This window comes from Castor canadensis, chromosome 5 (genome assembly GCF_047511655.1).
Source record: "Castor canadensis chromosome 5, mCasCan1.hap1v2, whole genome shotgun sequence".
Lineage (NCBI taxonomy): Eukaryota > Metazoa > Chordata > Mammalia > Rodentia > Castoridae > Castor > Castor canadensis.
The window spans coordinates 58,072,536-58,094,009 of NC_133390.1; the positions used below are offsets into that span (position 1 = coordinate 58,072,536).

The 21,474-nt window shown below is 35.2% G+C and overlaps 1 protein-coding gene across 1 annotated transcript in view; it reads right to left on the reverse strand.

Moving 5' to 3' along the window:
• Morc1 (MORC family CW-type zinc finger 1) overlaps positions 1-21,474 on the reverse strand; it is a 155,339-nt gene that overhangs the window by 98,480 nt on the left and 35,385 nt on the right. The window contains 5 exon segments of the mRNA XM_020151220.2: positions 733-876; positions 3,453-3,517; positions 5,635-5,705; positions 6,371-6,450; positions 17,701-17,826. Coding sequence (XP_020006809.2) covers positions 733-876; positions 3,453-3,517; positions 5,635-5,705; positions 6,371-6,450; positions 17,701-17,826 — 486 coding nt within the window.

Here is a 21,474-nt window from a genome sequence, read left to right on the forward strand (position 1 = left end):
AATGGCAGTTCTTGACCATTTTGTCTTCAGAGCTCAGTACAGTGTCTGAACCATACTACTACAAAACTGCTTGCTGAATGAACAATGAATGATTGCATGAGAAAGCAAGATAATAAATGTTCCCCTGGCCTGTTCTGCTGGTAGTGGATATCTTGTCTGACTCTGCCTTTTTCTGTCCTGTCTCTTTAGAACTCTACCTAACTGGTAAAAGCAGCTTGAGGACTTTTGAACCTTCGAGAAAGCACCAGAATAGAATGCATTACTCTAGAATGCATTACTCTAGGCCAAATGGCCTGCAGACTTTTACTAACATATGATCGTGCAGGTGAACGACAAGAATGCATGCACAAAATTTTAACAAGCTTGCTTTCCAAGACTGTGGTTTTCTCTTTTCTTTCTCTTCTTAAATTTCTTTAATGTGTTTGTATTATTTTTAAATTAATAAAACATTAAAAACCTGAAGAGAGAGTACAAGGAATGGCAAAACATCAAGTTGTTTAAGAAGTAAACTGAAAAAAAATTTCCAAAAGTGTGCTTTTGCCTTAAAGTAAGCCTATAGATTCAATGACATTATAAATTAGGCAGATTAATGCCAGCACACTGACAGAAAGGGTGAACAGAGAATGTGACACCTGATCCCATTATGATGAATTGTTTGTCTCATCCCATAAACAGAATTTTACTGCAACCTTCCTCTTCCTGCTTGTGTATCTGAAAATCAAACATACTTACAAGGACTTCAGTTTCAACTGTGGGCCCACTTTCTCATGCATTTTGATCAAACGGTTATTACTGTAAATGAACATTCCAGCTTGGCTTTGGTTTTCTATGTTCACTCCAAAAAATAGAGAAAGTGTTCTTGCTTTTCTTAATTCTCTAGGGTTATATTTAGAAGGTATTTAATTTTTTATTATATACAAATATATAGTTTACAAAACCTCTAACAATTAAACACCGAAGGTAAATGTCAAAGGAATAATACATTCAGATATTTTGCAAAACCTGGTTGGTATATCTAATATTTATGTATAGTTAAGTATTCTTCATAAATACAATGCAAATAACTATTCCAGTCAAACTTGATTCAAAAGCAAGTCTGCCAATTTAAATTTGTAAGAAACAAGGAACTCTAAAAGCATTCTGAAAAAATATTAACTGATCTGATACACACATTGCAACATTTTTAAAAATTTCTAGTTTGGTTCTTTAAAAATTTTAGGTATTTCTAACACTGACTGTGATTTCTGACTTTAGAATGTTCTTACGTTTCTGAATATGCTACAGAGATTAGAATGTGCTGAAAGATATTCTTTAGCTTTCTCTCTAACCTTTTCCAAAAATTCAATAAATAAAACTTCAATAAACAAATTCAGTAAATAAAACTAATAAAGCAAGTTGATAAGGGCAACAGATATGAGCTCCTTTTTTCTGTATCTGTCCTTCTATACTACATTTTGTGTGACCTTTCCATTATAAGTGTAAAAACAGAAGTTGAGAACTAGCAGAATGTGAAAGAAACTCTAGTAACAGAAGACTATTGAGTACTGTAAAAAGTATCTGGATCCACATCCAGACTTGGCTTAAAATACAAGCTAACCTTTACAGAACCTGCACAACTATGGATTAACCACTTAAACTTGGCATCTTAACTGAAACATTGGGATAATGTCCACTTAGTCACTTGGGATATACTGAGAACCAAAAGAGATAATTGTAAATATAAACCTAGAATGGGAAATAACAAATGTTATTTTCCTTCCCCAACCAAGAATGACACCAAATAGGATTCTTCTCTTGCATTCACTCTCTTGCTTTCCTCCCTCCATAAACAGGTTTTTTTTTTTCTTTTTAGGTTCATGACCATACAGTAACAGACTTACTGGCTGATTAAATGCATCTATTATAAAAGGAAAATGGCATAGTTCTATCAGTTAATTTATATGAATATAATATATAAGATGCATTAGATTTTTTGAGGAAGTTACTGACATTTGTTCATATATTTTGCATTTATCTAAGGTAAACTTATATGGACCAAACTTTTCTTCAAAAATCTTTACTCAAATATGAGATTCGAACTCTTCAACAAACAAGAGTAGTGACTATTTAAGGGACCATAAAACAGGAAATTATAAGATATGCCATCATCAGTCTGCATCATCAGAGGCATACTGAATTGAAGAAAAAGTCAGAACAGGTTCTGGGTGGAAGCGAAGGGGGTGGGAGGGAAAGAGAGGGGAAGGGGGGCAGCGGGGGAGAAATGGCCTAAACAGTGTATGCACATATGAATTAACAAATAAAAACAAACAAAATAAAGAGGCATACTGATTACCTCTAAAACTTTTTAGAAAAAAATGGCATTTTGCTATAAAATCAAATTTATGACAATTGGCATTGTTATTAGTAACATATGTCGTCTACATTTCATATATTACATTATGACTGTAAGTAAGTAAATAAGGTTTTTGTTTCTGAAGATTTCAAAGGCTTTGATTTTCAATTAAAATTTCCTACATTTATTTAAATTATTCTGATAAATTCATAAATAACATTTCTAAATTTTTTTATTTTTATAAATGCATAATTAGCATTTCAAATTTAAATTTTAAGGCAAGTTACAGTTATATGACAGTGCATAGTTCACCAAAAATAAAACTATTCACTAAAGGCTGGAGGCTGTCTCAAGTGACAGAGTACCTGCTGACCAAGTGTAAGGCCCTGAGTCAAACTCCAGTACTATAAAAAACAAAAACTAAAACTAATCATTGTTCCATAAAGAATCGTTTCTCAAAGATATCACAGAACTGGGGGAGTAGCTCAAGAGGCAGAGTACCTGCAGCAAGTATGAGACCCTGTGTTCAAACTCCAGTACCATGGGAGGGGAAAAAAAAGATATCAGTTTTCAAGACTTACTTGGACAACAGTGATATATATAGCTGTATCTGAGCTGGGGAACAAGTGGACATTGTAAATGTAATTACTGTTTTTTCAAATTTAGTCTTGCTATTTTTGTTTTAATTATATGTAAATAATGCATTGGCTTGAAACATTAGTTCCTGTCTTAAAATTGAAGTTACTAGGCAGAGAAAGAAACTAGCATCAACCCTCTAGAATTCAAATGGCTAAAGACAGAGGGAGAGTGAATTTGTCAGTTGATCACTTTATCCAGATATCTTCATCCAGACTAACCTCCTAACTGTGAACTAATTTCTCACTTTTTTTCAGTTTTATCATTATGTAGACACATAAGTGCACATGGCAATATATATACTTTGCAAACATTTTATATTGCTTATCTTGGTTGAGGAACCTTGACCATATTAATGTTAATATTATAAGCTACCACAAGCTAAACAAGAGAAATTGTCACAACAATTACTAAATCTGCCTACTTAGAAATCAGAATTCGTGACAACACAGCACAGAGGACTCATGCAAACAGAACATCTTACCTCTGTTTTTCTTTAAGATTTTTGTGCTTTGCTTCTACTTCTTCCAAAGCTTTCTGTAATACATCCTGGAGAAGTACATTTAGTTGAGAGAGAACATAAAGCCATTGGATTAATGAAAAGTGAGTTGATATTATCTTATTATCCAGATATTTCAAGGATAACAATGATAGCTCACATTGCCTAACGCAATTTACCATGGTAGATATTCAGTAGATACTTGAGTGAATAAATAAGTTCCAAATGCTACAAAGATAAACCAAATCTTAAACCCACTTTATCTTTTTGAAAATATTTAAATGTCATCTCTTCTTTGGAGAAAAGAATTTTTACTCCCTATAATAGCACAATAGCTTTGACACAAATTACATGAAAACTTGGGCAAGTTAGTCAATGTACCTAGGCTCTGAATTTTGTCTGTGAGAACAGAAAATACTCAATATATGCCATCTTTCAAGAAAAAATATAGTAATTAATAAATTTTGTTAGCAGTCAAAAGAAAATCTTTCCTTCCTATCAAGTTCTGGATACTTCTAAGTACTAGTCCCCAAACTTGCCCCTTATAGGTTATCCAGGCCTTTTCCCTTTCACTGCGAACTCAGTTTATCTTTTTTATCAACATTTTTAATTTGATACTATTTTAAACTTGATACCCTATCTTTAGTATGTGCCCTCTAACTTGTCAGAAAAGGCATAATTCATTTTTACTGTTCTCACAAATGAGAACAGATTTTTAATGAGTTTCATCCACTGACATAAAAGGTAGGCACTCATTTGATGGATACACACTGATGGAATATTATTTTCATTGTCTTTTAAGTAAAGGAAATGAGAAATGGTTGATAAGTGTTTCATTTCAAATTCAACTGCCTGGAAGCATTTAAGAGGACAAAAGTTCAGGTCATTCTGTTTTGCTCTCTTCTTTGCATTTAAGTAACTAGGATACTTCAGAACAACAAAGTAAGCTGGTCAAAGACATGCCCACTCTTCCTGGCAGGGCACTCAGAGCACAGAGCAAAGAAGCAGTGAGAGGAGTAGGGTAAAGCAAGAAGAAAGTAAGGTCTTGACCTATTAGAAGAAACATTTCTCTCATTCTGAAATACAGAAAGCAAAAGGGAATTGGTTTCTTAGAGACAAAATTAAAAAAACTTAAACTATAAAAAAAAAATCAATGACAATAGGATAGGTTTACCTTTAACTTGAAAAAATAAAGGAAAAGTAAAAAGTAAGAATTTTGAAAAAGCCATAATTTAGTTTTGCTCTGGGGAATTACCATATGCTACTCTCTAATTTCACCCCCTAATCATGACTGTTAGCTAGAAGAATGTTTGTCAAACACAGCCCCGGTCCTTGAAAGTGTAAGGGCAAATCATTGAAACAAGTCATAATTTAGTCCATGAAAGAAGAAAAGAAAAGCTGAAGGGAAGCATTTTTCTCCATATTCCTACTCATCCCTTTGTATGCAAGCAAATAAATACACTGCTTATGATTCATCATAGTGGAACTCTTTACACCAGATTTTGGTAAAAGTTAGCAAACTTATAATACATATTCTGCAGCAATATTCTTTTGCTCTTACCATAATAATTAATAATAATGGTTCTTTATAACTTGTCTTACTCACCGGCATATTGCAAGGATTATAAGAATGTTTATGAACTGGGGGAAACAACTAATAAGAAAAGAGCTTTGCAAGCTGGAAGCATGTCATTAATATTCATAATCATGGTATATAACTCCTAACACTAGAAAGCAGGATTGCCTGTTAGTCCTCTTCTAGCTTTCCCCATGTATTTGGGTCCATGGAGAGCTATAATTTGAATAGATATTTTCAAGGAGACTTGACAGGATAGATTTTTTTTCTGAGCTTTTCATTATTTTCTCGTTTCCTTATATTATATTCCTTTTTGTTTTAAAGAAATTAGTTTTAATGCTGCTATTCCCCACTGTTTCAAATTCACTGCACGTTTTGTTCATCTTTGCTCAGTCTCAGCCGTCCCCCTCCTTGTGTTTCCTCTCCTTTCTCTGCATTTATCTAGTCAGTTTACCTGTGTTAGAAACAACTTAATCTTCTGAGGTCATTTGTGTTTAAAAGTTTAGGAAGTAAATGATAAGCGACAACAATGCACAGGAAAAAGTGAATGACACTGTTTGTTATTTAAGAAGACTACTCTACATGTCGTACCTTGGCAGAAGACAAAGAAATTGTGGTAGGCTGGTTTACTTTGATTTGAGCTTCTTTCAACATGAATTCAGCTGGAAGCAGAAGTAGAAACAGTAACAATACAGTGAAATTCTTCCAAGCAGTTTTAAATGCATGTTTTCTATACTTATGGACATAACTATTGAGAACAGCATTCAGAACAGAATCTCAGAAAATCCTATGATCCTTTCATAGCTTTTGCATTTTAAAGCTTATTTCTATTAGACTTCCACATAGCATGACAATTTATAGGACTTAAATTGTACATATAAATTCAAAAGTATGAGTCAATCTTTGGCTGACTGGAAATGCTCTAAAGCCTATGAAATAGAATGGCAAAGCTGCACCCACTCCCCAAAGACTGGGAAGGATATCCTTGTTCTTGCTGTGAGAAGAGCCAAAGTATAGAACATCCTTCCTACTGTGAATCAATGCTGGTCTGTACTATGATTATACAGCATCAAAACAACCAGGGTCTCAAACATATGCCAATTAACTCCAGCTATGTCAGGATCACACTTAAAACACTAAATCCTATTATAATAAAGCAACCCCAGATATGGTGAGAATGTGTTACGAAGTTCCATGGAGGTAGAGCTATATTTGATTAATTATGGTGGTGCCCACACACCTGGAAGAGTATGTTTCAGAATAAGTGCTAATGAGCATTTGCTGAGTGAATGAACAACAGTGATGTGAGCCACAGATAATCACATACCAATCTTTACTGCTTCTTCTGCCTTTTTAACATCATTTTTAAATGTTCCTTTAAAAGAAGATGTGACATACAAGTACTTTCTGGGGGAAAAAAGAACATAATCAAGTCAGATTACTGTTTTAAAGTACATAAGAGAACATTCTTTAGTAAGACCATATACTCCAGAGATACATAATTATTAAGAAAGAGTCATTGTGTAAGTTACATCAAGTTGGCAAATTAGCAAACTTTATACCTAAGAAGAAATATCTTGCCTTTTAATACTTGGTAATTTTACTCTTGTAAGGTAACTTCAGAAGTGAGGTAAGAAAATTCTGCCCACACACATGTTCACTTATACATACAAAATGAGATAATTTTCTTTAAAAAAAAAACTTTCACTGCTCCATCATCAAAGTTTCTAGTTAATATGCATAGCCCTCTTAGTCAGATCATCACTGACACTGAATAAACTTCTCTCCCAGTCCCCAAACAATCATCTCTAACTGAAATGCTCAGAAACTCACATTAATGTACCATTTTATTTATTTTTTTTTCATTTTTCTTTTATTATTCATATGTGCATACAAGGCTTGGTTCATTTCTCCCCCCTGCCCCCACCCCCTCCCTTACCACCCACTCCACCCCCTCCCGCTCCCCCCCCTCAATACCCAGCAGAAACTATTTTGCCCTTATCTCTAATTTTGTTGTAGAGAGAGTATAAGCAGTAATAGGAAGGAACAAGGGTTTTTGCTGGTTGAGATAAGGATAGCTATACAGGGCGTTGACTCACATTGATTTCCTGTGCGTGGGTGTTACCTTCTAGGTTAATTCTTTCATTTTAAACTACTAAAGGTACATCTTCTACTTTACTACTTGAGAAAACTATTTTCAAGGTCCATTGTTTCAGTGATAGAAAAGATACTCTAGAATAATCAAGGAAAAAGGAAGATGAATCGTGGATGTGTCCACCAACTGCAAGAGAAGAAACTATAGGTAAGAAAAGCTCTGTAGAATAGAGGATCCCTAAACATAGCTGAAACTATGCATCTATATAGAGGATTCTTGGAACCAGGCTTTTAAATTTTGACTTAAATCATTATGGAAACACTCCAGAATAATATTTGATTTGAGAAAGCTCAAAGCTCTCTATACTTCATGCAACTCTGGACTCAAAACTCATCATTCTCTGACATCTTTAATGTTTAGAAAGGCATGTGATAGTTAATTTTACCTATCAACCTGACTGGGCTGAGATTGGGTTAAGAGATGTCCAGATAGCTGGTAAACATCTGTGTGTGTGTGTGTGTATGTGTGTGTGTTTCTGGAATTGATTAACATTTGAATGGGCAGACTAGCAAAGATCCTCCCTCATTGGTAAGGGTGGACATCATCTAATCCACCAAGGGCCAGAATAGAACAAAAAGGTGGAGGAAGGCTAATTCAATCTCTGCGAAAACTGGAACATCTAATTGCTCCTGCCCTAGAACACCAGAACTTCAGGTTCTCAGGCAAAACTTTGGTTTCTCTAGGATTTACAGCAGCAGCCCTATTCTTGCCCCAGTTCTCAGATTTTAGTCTCAAAATGAAACTTGCCTCATTTGCTCCTCTGGTTCTCAGGCTGTTGAATTCAGGCTGAGCCATACCAGGCTTGGCTTTGCTGGGCCTCCAGCTTGTGGACTGGATTATGAACTCAATATCAGAATAAAGTCTCTGATCATATTCTATTTGTTCTATTTTTCTGGAGAACTCTGACTAATAAATGTATCAAAGTTTCAACTACAGATAGGTAAAGACCTGTAGATCATTTCTTGAACTCAAACTGTTTTTTTTTCATCATGGTACCTTGTATTTTTCCTTCATTATATCAGACACCAAACTGCATTTAAAGGATAGAAATATCTGCTGTTCAATGAGCTGACATGAATGAATGATTTATATTAGATGTGAAACATACTAACAACCAGTTTGTCATACTGAAACTTTCATCTGTCAAGAGGACAGTGAGAGATACAGTTAAAAAACTGTTCTTAGCAGAGGAGGGCATGTGCCAAACTGTTTTTAAGATGTATACAAAGAGGAATTTGCTCAGACAGAGGGAGAGAAGATTCTAAATCCGTATGTCCCAATAAATCTATACCACACATAGGCAAAATACATTCCATGGGCCAAACTGAGCCACTAGTTTCATTAGGTACAGCCTCGGACCTAACAAATGGTTTTCCTTTTTTTTTTTTTTTTTAAGTTTTAAAAATGTAAGAAAGAAATGAGAATATTTAAAGGGACTGAATGTACCCATGCATTTACTATTGGGGCCTTTACAGAAAAGATTTGCAACCTCTAGTTTCCATGTCAACAGCAATAGCTTTTAAATTACAGTTTGATAAAAATTGCCTTTATATGTTCTGACTTTTAAACAATGTAAGCAGTAATGCAAATTCTTCACTGATTGGTGGTACAAACAAGTCACACATAATTTAAATGGTTCTTAGCTGGAGTCTGTTTATTGAAGATTCTCTTCCATTACTTTAACAGAAGCAATATGATATGCTCAAAACAAAACAGCTTTGTGATTAAACTCCAGGTAGGACTGCCTGGAGTCCATCTGCCAGGATTCAAGGCTGAGATGTACCTCTTGCAATGGCATAGGACTGGGCAAATCTTTTCCTATGATTCTATTTCCTCATCTGCAAATGAGTGATAATGATGGTACCTACCACATTGTGTCATTATGAGAAGTAAATGTTAATACAACAAAAGAACTTAAAACAGCATTGGTTCACAGCAAGTACTAATACGTGTTGTTCTCATTAGCTAATTCTCCCAATAGGTATTTTAGAGAATAAATACCATTGAGGATGAGAAAATGACATAAATAGCTGGATGAATTATTTTTCTTCTAAGAATTTGAAGAACTTGTAGAAATTTGCCAAGTTACCTTCCTAAAAAGACTAATGTTAAAAAAATAAATAACTAAATATTTGGGATGGTGGTATGACTCCCTAGTAGAGTGCTTACCTAGCATGCTTAAGTCCCTGTATTAGATCCCCAGCACCACCACAACAACAAAACAAAATTAAATGTTATCCTGTTTGCATTTGCTTCAATGACTTAATAAAAATTTCATCTTATAACCACTAATTCCATATCTGCTATTGCTAACTCTGATGTTCATTTTCAGAGATTCTACTGTTAACTACAGGAAAGAAACACCTATGAAATCTAAGGTAAAGTAATAGTTTGTTCCCTTGTGTTTCTTTTACAATGAACATTATTCATTTAAGTCATAACCTACATGTAGTCTAAATTACTCTCTATTTCTATTAGAGAACAGTAAAATGTAACTTTTAAAGTGTATAGTTATTGGTCATTATATCCTGGAATTAACATTTTTTTAAAAAATCACATTCTAGTCACATACTAGCTTGAATCACTCATTTTAAGTCAAATCACATTTTAGACTCAAAGGGAAATCAAGGGGAGATTGTTTGAACAATGATACAATTCTTCAATGATATGAATTAAATATTTAAGTATTTTTATAGAAAGTAGAGGTGAACTAAAAGGTGCCAAATTTTCACTAGTTCTTACTTTTAAATAACAAAAACCAAAAAGGTGCATCAGTGAGATAACCTGATCCTAGATGATCTGCATACTGCTTTAAAACTTAAATTTTATACTTGCTCATACAATTTACATAAGCTAACTAAATTTGTGCACACAATTCAATAATTCCAGCATAATGAATCTGTCCATTCTCATAAATGAAAGAGTCTTTGTTCAAATCTCCATTGAGAATTGCGAGCCTTCATCAACTTGACCCTTCCTTCTTTTCTCTCCTGCTAGTGAACTCTTGAAGATAAAAAAGAGCAAGAGTAATGCATCCACTGGAGAATAAAGAAGAGCATCCTTCCAGCTCTTAGTACCTCAGTCTTTACAACTGAGGGCAAGGGAAGAGGGTCATCTCTGAGACAGGCTCCAGTATCTCAGTGGCTGTAATTTTTTTCCAAACTCTTCTGCTATACCTGGAATTTACTTTACTTCTGCACACAACTCTAGACTGCAGCCTCTGCCTCAATTTTTTTTTCTGCCTTTACATATTCTGCCTTTTTTCTGACAAAGTTCAGGCCTCCACTCTTTCTCATCTTTACACATTTCACCTTCTACCTTCTTATTGTTTTCCATCAATGAAATTGTATTCAAACATTTTGGTTTTCTGTGCTATCTACATAAAATGATTGGATATGTTCTTTCTAAAATGACCACAAAATGGAAATTCAGTGAAAAGTATAGAAAGAAATGAAAATTTAATAAAATAAAAACTTTGCTCCTTTGGGAGGTAAAATTTAAAAGGAAAATACTGTTTATATTAGGTGTTGATTTGGAATGAGACTCTTACACACTGTTGATGTGAGAATAAACTGTTCCCACCTCTTAGAAAGTAAATTAAAAGCCAGTGAGACCAATGGTGTAAATACCTTCTGACCCAGAAATTCACTGCTGTAATCTGCTTCACAGAAACTATGCATGAACATAAGTATATGTTCAAATATGTCCATTTTAGCATTATTTATCAAGGTACAATACTAAGAAAATAGTTAAATAAACCACAGAGTACTACATAATATATTTAACAATGGCGAATATCACCAATATAAAATTGTAAGTGAAAAGAGTAAGGTATATATAATTTTGTATTTCAAAAAAGAACTGTGTGTGTGTGCCTACATGCATATAAATGTACAGAAAACAATTTGGAAGCATATTTATTAAATTCCTAGTAGAGGCTTCTATTTTGGGATGATAGTGAATTGTTAGCAATGGATATCTAGGTAAAGGAAGCCTTTAGTTATCTGATGTTTTGCCCTATCTAATTCTGTGTTGTTTAAATATTTATTAATTTTACTATTTCAAGAGTAAAGTATTACCCTCTCCTTCAAGAGAATTAAAACATATAAAGAAAAAATGAGTAATCCTTAAGGCTTTTTGTAGCAGAAATAGCATATAGCCTGACAATATTTCGAGTGACTGATTTGACCAAAACAACCTGGAAAAATTTAAACTTTTATTGACAATGAATTTCTACACTTATACGTTTGCCCAAAAATATAATATTGGGTAATATAAAATATAATATTTTTTAAAAGTTAAGTTGGAAAAAAAATTTAAAGTAAAGAATATTCTTGTTCTGAACTTTTATTAATGCAGAAAAGTGGTCCATAGTTATGCATCCTTAACTACTGTTTACAATATGGAATGATGCAGGATCAAGAATTTTCTAGCTAGTCCATGGCAAATAGTTTGCATGACCCTATCTGGAAAAAAAAAAAACAATATAAGACAATGCTGGCAGTAGCTCAAGTGGTAGAGCACCTGTAAAATTCTGACTAGTATAATGTTGAAGCTAGACCTGGATGTCAAAATAGACCTCAAACTTAGTGTCTAGAATGAAATGGAAGGAATTTCATCAACCTTTACTCCTAACCCTTTAAACTGCACTTCCCCTCATTCCCAGGTTTTTATTTGGGGGCCTTCTTGACCCCTTTTTCTTTTCATTCTATATTCAATCCATCTCTAAGTCTTGCTGACTTGATCTACACAATATATCTCCCTGAGCCCAAGCCACTATCATCTCTCCCTTTTATACAATATTGTTATGTATCCTACCTAATCTTCCTTCCTCCTTTCTTCTCCCATAAAACCAATTCTGTACTCAGCAGCCAGAATTAATCGCTTAAAAATCGAAATCAAGCAATAACTACTGCTCAAAAGTTACTCCATTCTCGATATAGCCACCTCCTCTGATCGTGTTGCTCCAGGCCTTGCTGATCTGCTCCATCCACCTTGTTTTTTCCCAATTTCTGTGCTCTTTGATTCTTGCCTTTGCACTTACTTTCCTCTCTTCCTGAAACTATCTTCTCCCACTTACAACTTAAATTCTTAAAATTTACAATGTAAATTCTTACATTGTGCAACCCACCCTCATGGATGTCCCCCAGGAGCTTTTGCCTCCTGGAATTTATGTCTTTGTGGTTTGCTCCCCACACTGAATGGAGGCTGACTTGTATGAACAATCAAATATGCAAGAACTGATGCTGTGTGACTTTTAAGGCTTGGTTCTAAAAGGCTGCAGCTTCTATTTTGTTCCCTTGAAAAGCCCCTATGCCATGAAAATAATCTGGTAGACATGTGCAATGGCCCTTGTAATGAAGAACCAACTTGCTAGTCATGTAAGTAGCCACCTTGGAAGTGGGTCTTCTAGCTCCGATCTCTCAGCACCTTCAAGAGAGACCATAAGCCAATAGCACCTAACACAATCACTCTCAAATTTCCAACCCACAGAAACTGAGAGATAATAAATGATTACTTTTATTATTAAGCCACAAATTTGGGGGGGTGATGTTTTATGGGGGTACATAAATAATACACTCTCTCAATTTATTAGCTCCCTCACAGAACTCTCTTGATTTCCTTTCTAAAAGTGCTATTTAACACTTCCATAACTATTTACTACCCTAACTTATTTTTCTTTGAAGCACTTAGAATTACTTGATGTTTTATAATCTATTTTATTTCCTTATTATCTCTCCCCACTAGAATATAAGCTCCATGAAGGCAGGAATTTTGTTTTGTTGTTTGTGCTAAATTCCCAGTGCTTACAACAGTGTCTTGCACAGAAAGCTCATTCTGTCCATTTGGTGTTATTCAATTGTATAATAACTACTGCTGGTTTACAAACATTTCAGGAACTTCACTGGGTATTTTTATGTTTAAAATAAACATAGTTTTGTTTTACTCCTCACAACACCCATAATTGTCGGAGGAATTTCTAATTCACAGTGGGAAATAATACGGCTTATGTAACTGCCAAGGGACCCCAATTAGCAAATGACACAAAAGAAACTTAAATCCAAGTTTGATTATTCCAAATTTTGCATCCAAGATGGAAAGATTAAATAATTAAAGATTATAAAAATTCACGATACACAGTTTGTAAAAGAGATACCTTTCACAAATTATTAGTCTATCTGATGGGGTAGATGGGGTGCAAGGGTGTGGAGAACAGCCCTAAAAATGGAAGACTGTTCCAGAAGCATAGTGTTGCATGGTATTCAGCAGTAAATCAAAAAGTCAGTGTCCCTAAATAACTTGAAATAGAGCATGCTACTCTGGGAAAGTAGAGCAACTCCAATTCATCTTGCTGGACTCCTTCCCAAGTTGTGAATCTCCAGTAAACAACACTACTGAAGAGTGGAGTTCTTTAACAGTTTGACTCTGCCTCCCTTAAAGAGCTTTCAAAGGTAATTATTTTACTCTCTCAAGTCCTAATGTGCAGAGATTTAATACCTATATAAATCTGAGAGTTATTTCTCAGATTTCTGAGAAATAATTAAAAAATCTGAGAAATTCTCAGATTTCTCTTTGAAACAATTCAAAGTCAAATAAATCATTAACATTTGTTACCTAAGATCAAGTACCACAGCCATGCATTAACCTGGCCATATTATATAAACAATATTTAATACTCCAAGAATTAGAGGCTTATAAAATTTTAAATTGAAAGAGACCTAGCAATCACCTAGCTAAAACTCTTTTCAAAAGAATAACTTCCTGTAAAATCTAGGCTTCTCCAAAGACAAATCTGTACTCAGATTGTCTCATTGTACATTGGGTGGGAGCCCCTTTCTGTTGCTAGAGAGTGTGAGTAACTTTACTAATCCAAGCCATGCCCATGACCCTTTCTGATTGTGTGCTTCATACTATGCATGCTTAGACAAAAGAAATTTTCTGTCCTTGACATGCTGGGTTTAGTATTATAGACATTAAATTTTCTAATTGGATCAGGGACTGGTTTTCAACCAAAAAAACTTTATGAGTAGCCAACTCCCTCTGAAGTGGCTTGTTCCCACTTTGTCTAGTGGGGGAACTTTGAATTTCCTGGTGGAGATCCCATTCTTAGAAAGGCAAATACTAGGTTACCCAGAAGATAACTCAGTATAGCTCAGGTGTATCCTGAACAACACTGGGCTGTTATTTCAGTTCTACAGAACATCCCAGTCATGGAAACAGTTAATGGTGACAGCAAGGCAGCTGTAATGACTTTGATTTTTCTGAATATCTTTATACAGAATGCCAATGAAAAGGGGTAAGCTATGTGTCTCTTCCTTATAAAAACAGCCCAGCCCTCTCATGCTGAGCTAGCTGTAATTGCCTTCTATTCAGCCATACAAGTTGTGCCCCTAGAATTCCAATAGCCTTTCTTGTTTTCATCAGCCCAAATTGAGCTCCATGGAATGGGTCTCCATGGGATGATCCTCAGTTTCATCAATAGTACCTTACCAGAAAGTTATTTTCCTATGAGCTAGACAATTTCAGTAAGCCTGTATCCTTCTTAAAGGATCCCCATATCTAGTCACCTCCCTATAAGCAGAGCATTAGGACTACGACTAGCTTGTGCTGCTTATAAGTTCCATAACCATTTTTAGTGACTTGGTCACACTATCAGCTTATCCTGAGCTTGTCATCAATTAAACAACTTGTACATTTTTTTCATGTAAGTCAGTATCATATCTATCCTTACACAATAAATTTTTAAAATCTAAATGCTAATCTGTACTTTATGTCACATTTATCTACTGGACTTCAACGCTTTCACGTTTTTGTTTCTGTTATGCCTGCTATAATATATTCCTCCTAGTTCAGTACAGACTATGAATTGAGAAGCATAGATGTTTGTTTTTGTTTTTACATTTTCATTTTATTATTTTTTTCTTTCTTTGATCATTTTTATATTTACTTACATGTTATATACATTGTTTGGGCCACCTCCCCTCTATTTTTTTGTTCAAGTTACTAATGAAAACACTGAACAGAATATAATCAAGGAAAGAAATGAATGATATAGCACCAGAAACTCCCCTCTGTCCTCTTTTGACCTCGTTAGGACATTGGAGTAAAGTAGCTAAAGCAATTACAAATGCACCCACATGAATCCAGTCATTTTTCTTTTGTTACAAAAATATAGAAAAATTTATAGCCATGACATATAGCCAAATTTTCTTATAAATAATACTTCAGGATGACAGAGTCCTTTTAGAAGTAACCTTGGTTTTCCACTTCATTTCCAAAAGCTTACTGGTGCCAAGATGGCCAAGTGGACAGAGTAGTCACTTTTTAATATCTTTTAAATATCTTTTAAATGCCCTTACTTTGGTCAAATAGGGTCAATCTCAATCTATTTTAATATAGCTATTACAGCTATAGATGCTTTTTAGGAAAAAAAGTAGATGTTATCAAATTAGGGATGAGATAATAAGGAGGAAACTCCTGATATTTGTTTTTTTACTAGGTAGGTGCTCTTATCAATTGAGCCACTCCACCAGCCCATTTCTTGTGATGAGTTTTTTTGAGATAGATTCTCAAACTGCCATCTTCATGGTCATCTAGGATTACAGGAGTGAGCCACTGGGTGCCCTTCACATATTTCTTATGCAAAATTTTGCCAAATTGAGAATCTATAAGGAAAATTACATGCAAGTAAATATGGCAAGTGGATTAAGGAATTAAAGCCACAAATAATCTTTCGATACAGTAGATACTAGATACTGGACTTAACAATTTATTAGAACTCGAAATGAAACTTGGCAAAGGTGCAAGCCTCTCTACATTTCTTGTAGGAAACAAACAACAAAGAAATGTGTGTGTGTGTGTGTGTAATAAATTATCCCCATCTCCTGGTAATATATATCTAAGAATACATATGTTCATTCTATTTTGTGTAATATACATGAACATATATGTACAGTCAGGCATTGCAGCCATGCATCCTTAATGAAGGAGGTATGGTGTGAAAAAGTTGTTAGGCATGGAGTAGACTGACACAAACTAAGGCAGGTATACCCTCACTTCTCTACTAAGTGATAAAATCTTACGGAACCACAATCATAGATGAGTCCACCATTGACTGAAACATTAGTATGTATTGCAAGATTATGTATGGTTTAATAGTTCAGATACATAAAATACAAATTAATCATGATCTTTCTGTGGAACCAGTCATAAACAAAGCACCTGACTCAAAAAAATCAAATTTGTATTGGGTGGTTATCTAGCTTACATGTTCACTTCACTGTGTTCCTGCAAAACATTTGGGATTTTTTTTTCAATCAAAATAGTTTATCACTTCATGTCAAATCACATCTTATGTAAGAAGTGAAGGATAAAAATCTGCTTGTTTCTAAAATAAGCGAGTCATTGTATCTTCAAATAGTATTGATGTAAAAGGAGCATAAAGGAGCTGTATGGAAGAGACAATTTTACACTGAGATGATATGTACATCCCTACCTTCCAGTAAATATGCATCAGGTAGCAGTGTAGGTGATATAATCTGGTTTGTAAGACAGTTTACTACTCCTTAGTGTTAAATACAGATAGACTGTCATAAGGAAATTGGTGCCAGCCAAAAAACAGATAATCAATTTCCAAAAGAGATGAGCATAAGTTTTTGAGGTCATGCTGTGACCAACAATTTTCTTTTGCTTGTTAGGCAGGCACTTTCCCTCTTGAACCATGCGTTCAGCCCTTTTTGCTTTAGTTTATTTTTCAGATAAGGTCTCATGTTTTTTGCTTGGGGCTGGCTTGGGCAGCAGTCCTCTTACCTTTGCCTCCTGGGTAGTTGGGATTACAGGTGTATGCCACCACACCCAGCCTGTTTTTTGAGTTAGTTTTACTATTTTGTCTGGGCTGGCCTCAAACCATAACCCTCCTATTTCTGCCTCCTGAGTATCTGGGTTTACAGTGTGAGCCACAATTCCCAGACTCTTTCTTTTGATAAATCTAAAAAAATTAATGCAGATGTATTAATTAACTTTGCTTGATGATGCTTATCATCAAAACCATATAACTATTAGAGAGGACCAAGTATTTTTAACCATATCACATGTTTTAAAAATGTACCTACCAATTTTCATTGTATTTTTGTGTAAAGAGTTTAGTGACTCCCTAATTGTAAACACAGATTCTTCTTCATCAATTCAATCCCAATCTCTGACTTTTGTGTGTGCTCAGAGCTATGGTGATACAGAAACAGGAACTGCTGTCAGGAAAACAATCCTGCTGGAATTACGGAAAATTATCCTTATTTGAAAAAGTATTTGGGGCCATTTGTTTAGGACTGCCAAATATTTGTGACACATGGTTACTCTAGCAAGCCTTCCTGAGTGCAGTTTGAATTTTGTTTACAATGTTAAAATCTTAATTATCAGTCAGTTTCTTCACCTTGACAATTTGGGGGAGTATATCAATATTATAAATAAAATCTGTAGAAGATAATTGAGGAAAGGCAAGTTACCTGGGTTTGTAGAGGCAATAATATAGGTGTTTTGTTTGAACTCTTTTGGCTTGAATGAATATTCTCATCCAAGGGTCAAAATACAGTACAGATGTATAGGCTCTCAGTGACCATTTCTCTGGAAAACTGAAATACAAAATACCAAAGACCATAAGGTAGAAGATACGACAATGACTTCTCTTTGAGAATAAAAGACAATGTGACAGTTTACTAATGGACACTTCAGGAAATTTTCTTCTAAAACCACTGGTACCACAAACACCAGAAAATTTTGCAGCACTCACTGCATTAAGCAGGCCTCTAAACACAAAGGCCTACATGAACAGCCTACACTTTGGTTAGAACTGAACTTCTGTTGGCAGCAAACCAACTTAAGTAGACATAACAGTGATAGAAAGTATACTTCCCATTAAAAAAGCTGACCAGAAGAACAAAATCAAGTCAAATAAACAAAACAACCCCCTGTTCAAATATGACTGAAAGAACCTAGGTCACCCAAATAAAAGGCATTCCTATTAAGTTATTATAAACAGAGAAATACAACAATATGTTTCAATTGTTCTTAGAATTCTGAACAAGACACAGGAAACTTCACTCTGTAAGTACTGTAATGTTAAAATGTTTACAGCCTGGTGAGAGAAGAAGTATGAAAACATAATAAGTGAAAGCGTAGACAAAAGAAAAATAAAGGATGGAAAGACAACAAGGTGGGCACAGAAATAATGTAAGTAGAGTATGAAGAAAATGAACCTTGTAAATGCATGTAGTTGGGCAGTCCCTAACAACTCATAGGGACTTTCTACATTAAACCCCATTTATGAACTGTAAGTCTTCTCCAAATAGATAAGGAATAAAGAAAAAACAAAACAAAACAAGTGCATCCAGAGTTAAGAGGTAGAGCTCTCCACTTCTAGATCACAGAAAAGGTGTTGGACCTTGAGGTTAAATAAGACAGTGGGGAAAGAGTAAACCCATCGTTTTCACAATTCTTCTGCAGTTCAGAGGAAGATAAAGGCGATGGAGGGGAGCTGTAAAGCCCATCTAAGGAGAACTGCTCAAGAAGATCACACCATTGCCAGGTAGTAAATACAAAGCACAGAATTCCAGGAATTTTCATAAATGAAGATGAAACCATAAGAAATCCAAGGATTTCCTGGTCAGATATAAATTCCTTCAGGCACTCTTTGAAGCTCAAGAAAAGGTCAGGAATTTCCAAGGTTTAAAAAGAAATTATTTAAAAGTAAGCCTGGAGTGGAATTTTCCCAACATAAATTATATGAAAGTGTCTAGCTCATGGCTATTATCCCATTAATGCTAATGTACTTTTAATGTAACCAGAGAACCTGTCTGCATTAGGTGTTGCACTACAATAATCTGGTTTCTTTCAGAAGCTTTACAATCAGGTGTCTCTGAACTGAAAGAAAAAAAAAGTTTTCTTGGGGTTCTAGAACATTCCAAGGACTTCTACCATTGTTCAGATCTTTTCTGGATCTCTTGATTTGAAATTGCCAGGAGGAGCTCGTAGCTCCTTCTTTCAGCACTCCTCACAGTTGACACGTCTCTACCATAAAAGTTAAAAATAATTTACAGATAAGTGTGAAGACTTGAGAAATGTAGTGAGAGGTCAAACTGGCTAAAGGAATTCTGGTATAAACACACACACACACACACACACACACACACACTTTATATCTGTGTGTATATGTATGACTAATAATATGGCTACTTTATGATAGTTTGATTTATTTGTATATTCAATAAATACTTATAGATAAATATAGCATGCATGCCTGGAGTCCTCAAGACCTCCCCTATGTTAGAAGACTCATTGGAAAGATTCATGGGCCTTGTCATATAATTGTACTCCTGGCTAAGATTTATTTGTTTATGTATTTATTTTTGGTAGTACTGGAGTTTGAATTTGAGAGCCTCATTCTTGCTATGCAGGCATTCTACCACTTGAGCCATGCCCCAAGCCCTTTTTTGCTTTAATTGTTTTTCAGATAGAGTTTCACACTCTTGCACAAGGATAGACTCAGTCTGTGATCGTCCTACTTAAGGTCTCCCATGTAGCTGAGATTACAGGTATGAACCACCATGCCTGATTTATTTGTTGAGATATGATCTTACCAACTTTTGCCCGGGCTGGCCTCAAACTAGAATACTCCCAAAGTCTACCTCCCAAGTAGATGTGATTACAGGCTAACATTAATAATAGAGTAGTAACAAGGATACACACAGGAACACAAGAGGAAAACATGGAGGAATGCATCTGCCAGCTTTCTGATGTTCTTGCTCTCGTAAACGTTTGCACAGAGGACAATCTACCCCGTTGAGTTTAGAGATGTGTCCACCATGCCTAGCCTTTTTGTTTTTTTTTTTTTTGATTAGGGTCTAACACTTTTCTCCAGGCTAGCCTCGAACTGCACTTCTGCTATCTCACCCAGCCCAGCATCCAGAAACTTTAATGGACCTGTCACATAGGCACCTTCTGCCTAACATGTATCAAAATTCCAGACTCCCAGAAAAAAATACGTTTTCAGTAAAAGTCATTGTTTGCATAGTCTACGTATAGCAAGCTACACTTAACCATTAGGAAAAGTTGTACATCAGTGTTGGGAACTATTAATCACTCAAGTTCCCCAAAGCCAGACATAGGTCAACCTTGCAAACAAGCCCTTCCAAGGATAGACAACTGCTATACTAACCATTTTCTATTCACATGCCAACTCTTGCAAGTTCCTGTTCATTAGTGACAAGTACAATGATAACACCTCTAATGTGTGAAGTCTGTGATATAATGAAAGCAAAGAAGGTTAAATTTAAAAACTGTATCTGAAATGAGCCACCTGTTGTAAGTTTCAGACTTCAATATAGGACGAATAAGATCATTCATGATCTGACCCCTACTTAACCCTCTGGTATCATCTTGCCAGCCCCAGTTTAGGCATTTAGGACTGTGCTCATTTCCCACACATGGGGTAATTTATCCCCAAGCCATGGCACATACAATTTTTTGATCACTCTAGATTAGTGCCTTTCCATCCTTCCAGATGGAACCCTGAGATCTTACTTCTTGTTGAAGCCTTCCCTCACCTCCCAAGACTGGCAAAGTCCTTTCCTCTGTGCTCTCCTCCTGCTGTACCTCCCATCACAGCACTTGCCACTCTGCTTATCTGTTGCCTCAGCAGGCTGTAAGCTCCATAAGGCTAGCTTCCTCCATGACAAATATTTGTTGAAAGAATACAATTATTCAGAACCTTCCTGGTTTACTATAGAATGACTAGTAGGGGATTCCTTATATAAGAAGGACTTTTTAAATGAAAGATAATCTTTAGCAGTGATGCTATCTATCAGTACTTATACATAAACTCATTCACTTGGGAAACTGACACACAAATATGTCCAGTAGTCAGGGTACCCTCAGAAGATGAAAGAAAAAAAATATTGTTATTCTCTGTTCACAAAGAACTGCTTCAGCTATATTCTTAAAGGATTTTTCTTGTCTCATTTTTGCCTTTGTCTTTCTATCTTCTTATGCCAGAAGTGTCCATATCTCTATCACATGTATCATTCTCTTTCACTTTCTTTTTAATTGGCTACAATAAGAAACTGAAGAACGAGAAAGCAAACCTCCTACGTGCACATGACAGATGAGCTGGGAGGAAAGAATATTTTAAGGCAGAAGCTAGCTTATTATAAAGAACAAAATAGGAGGAGACAGAGTAGAATAAGTGTTATTGTCCCCTGCTCAGCCTTGGGAATTCTTAAAAG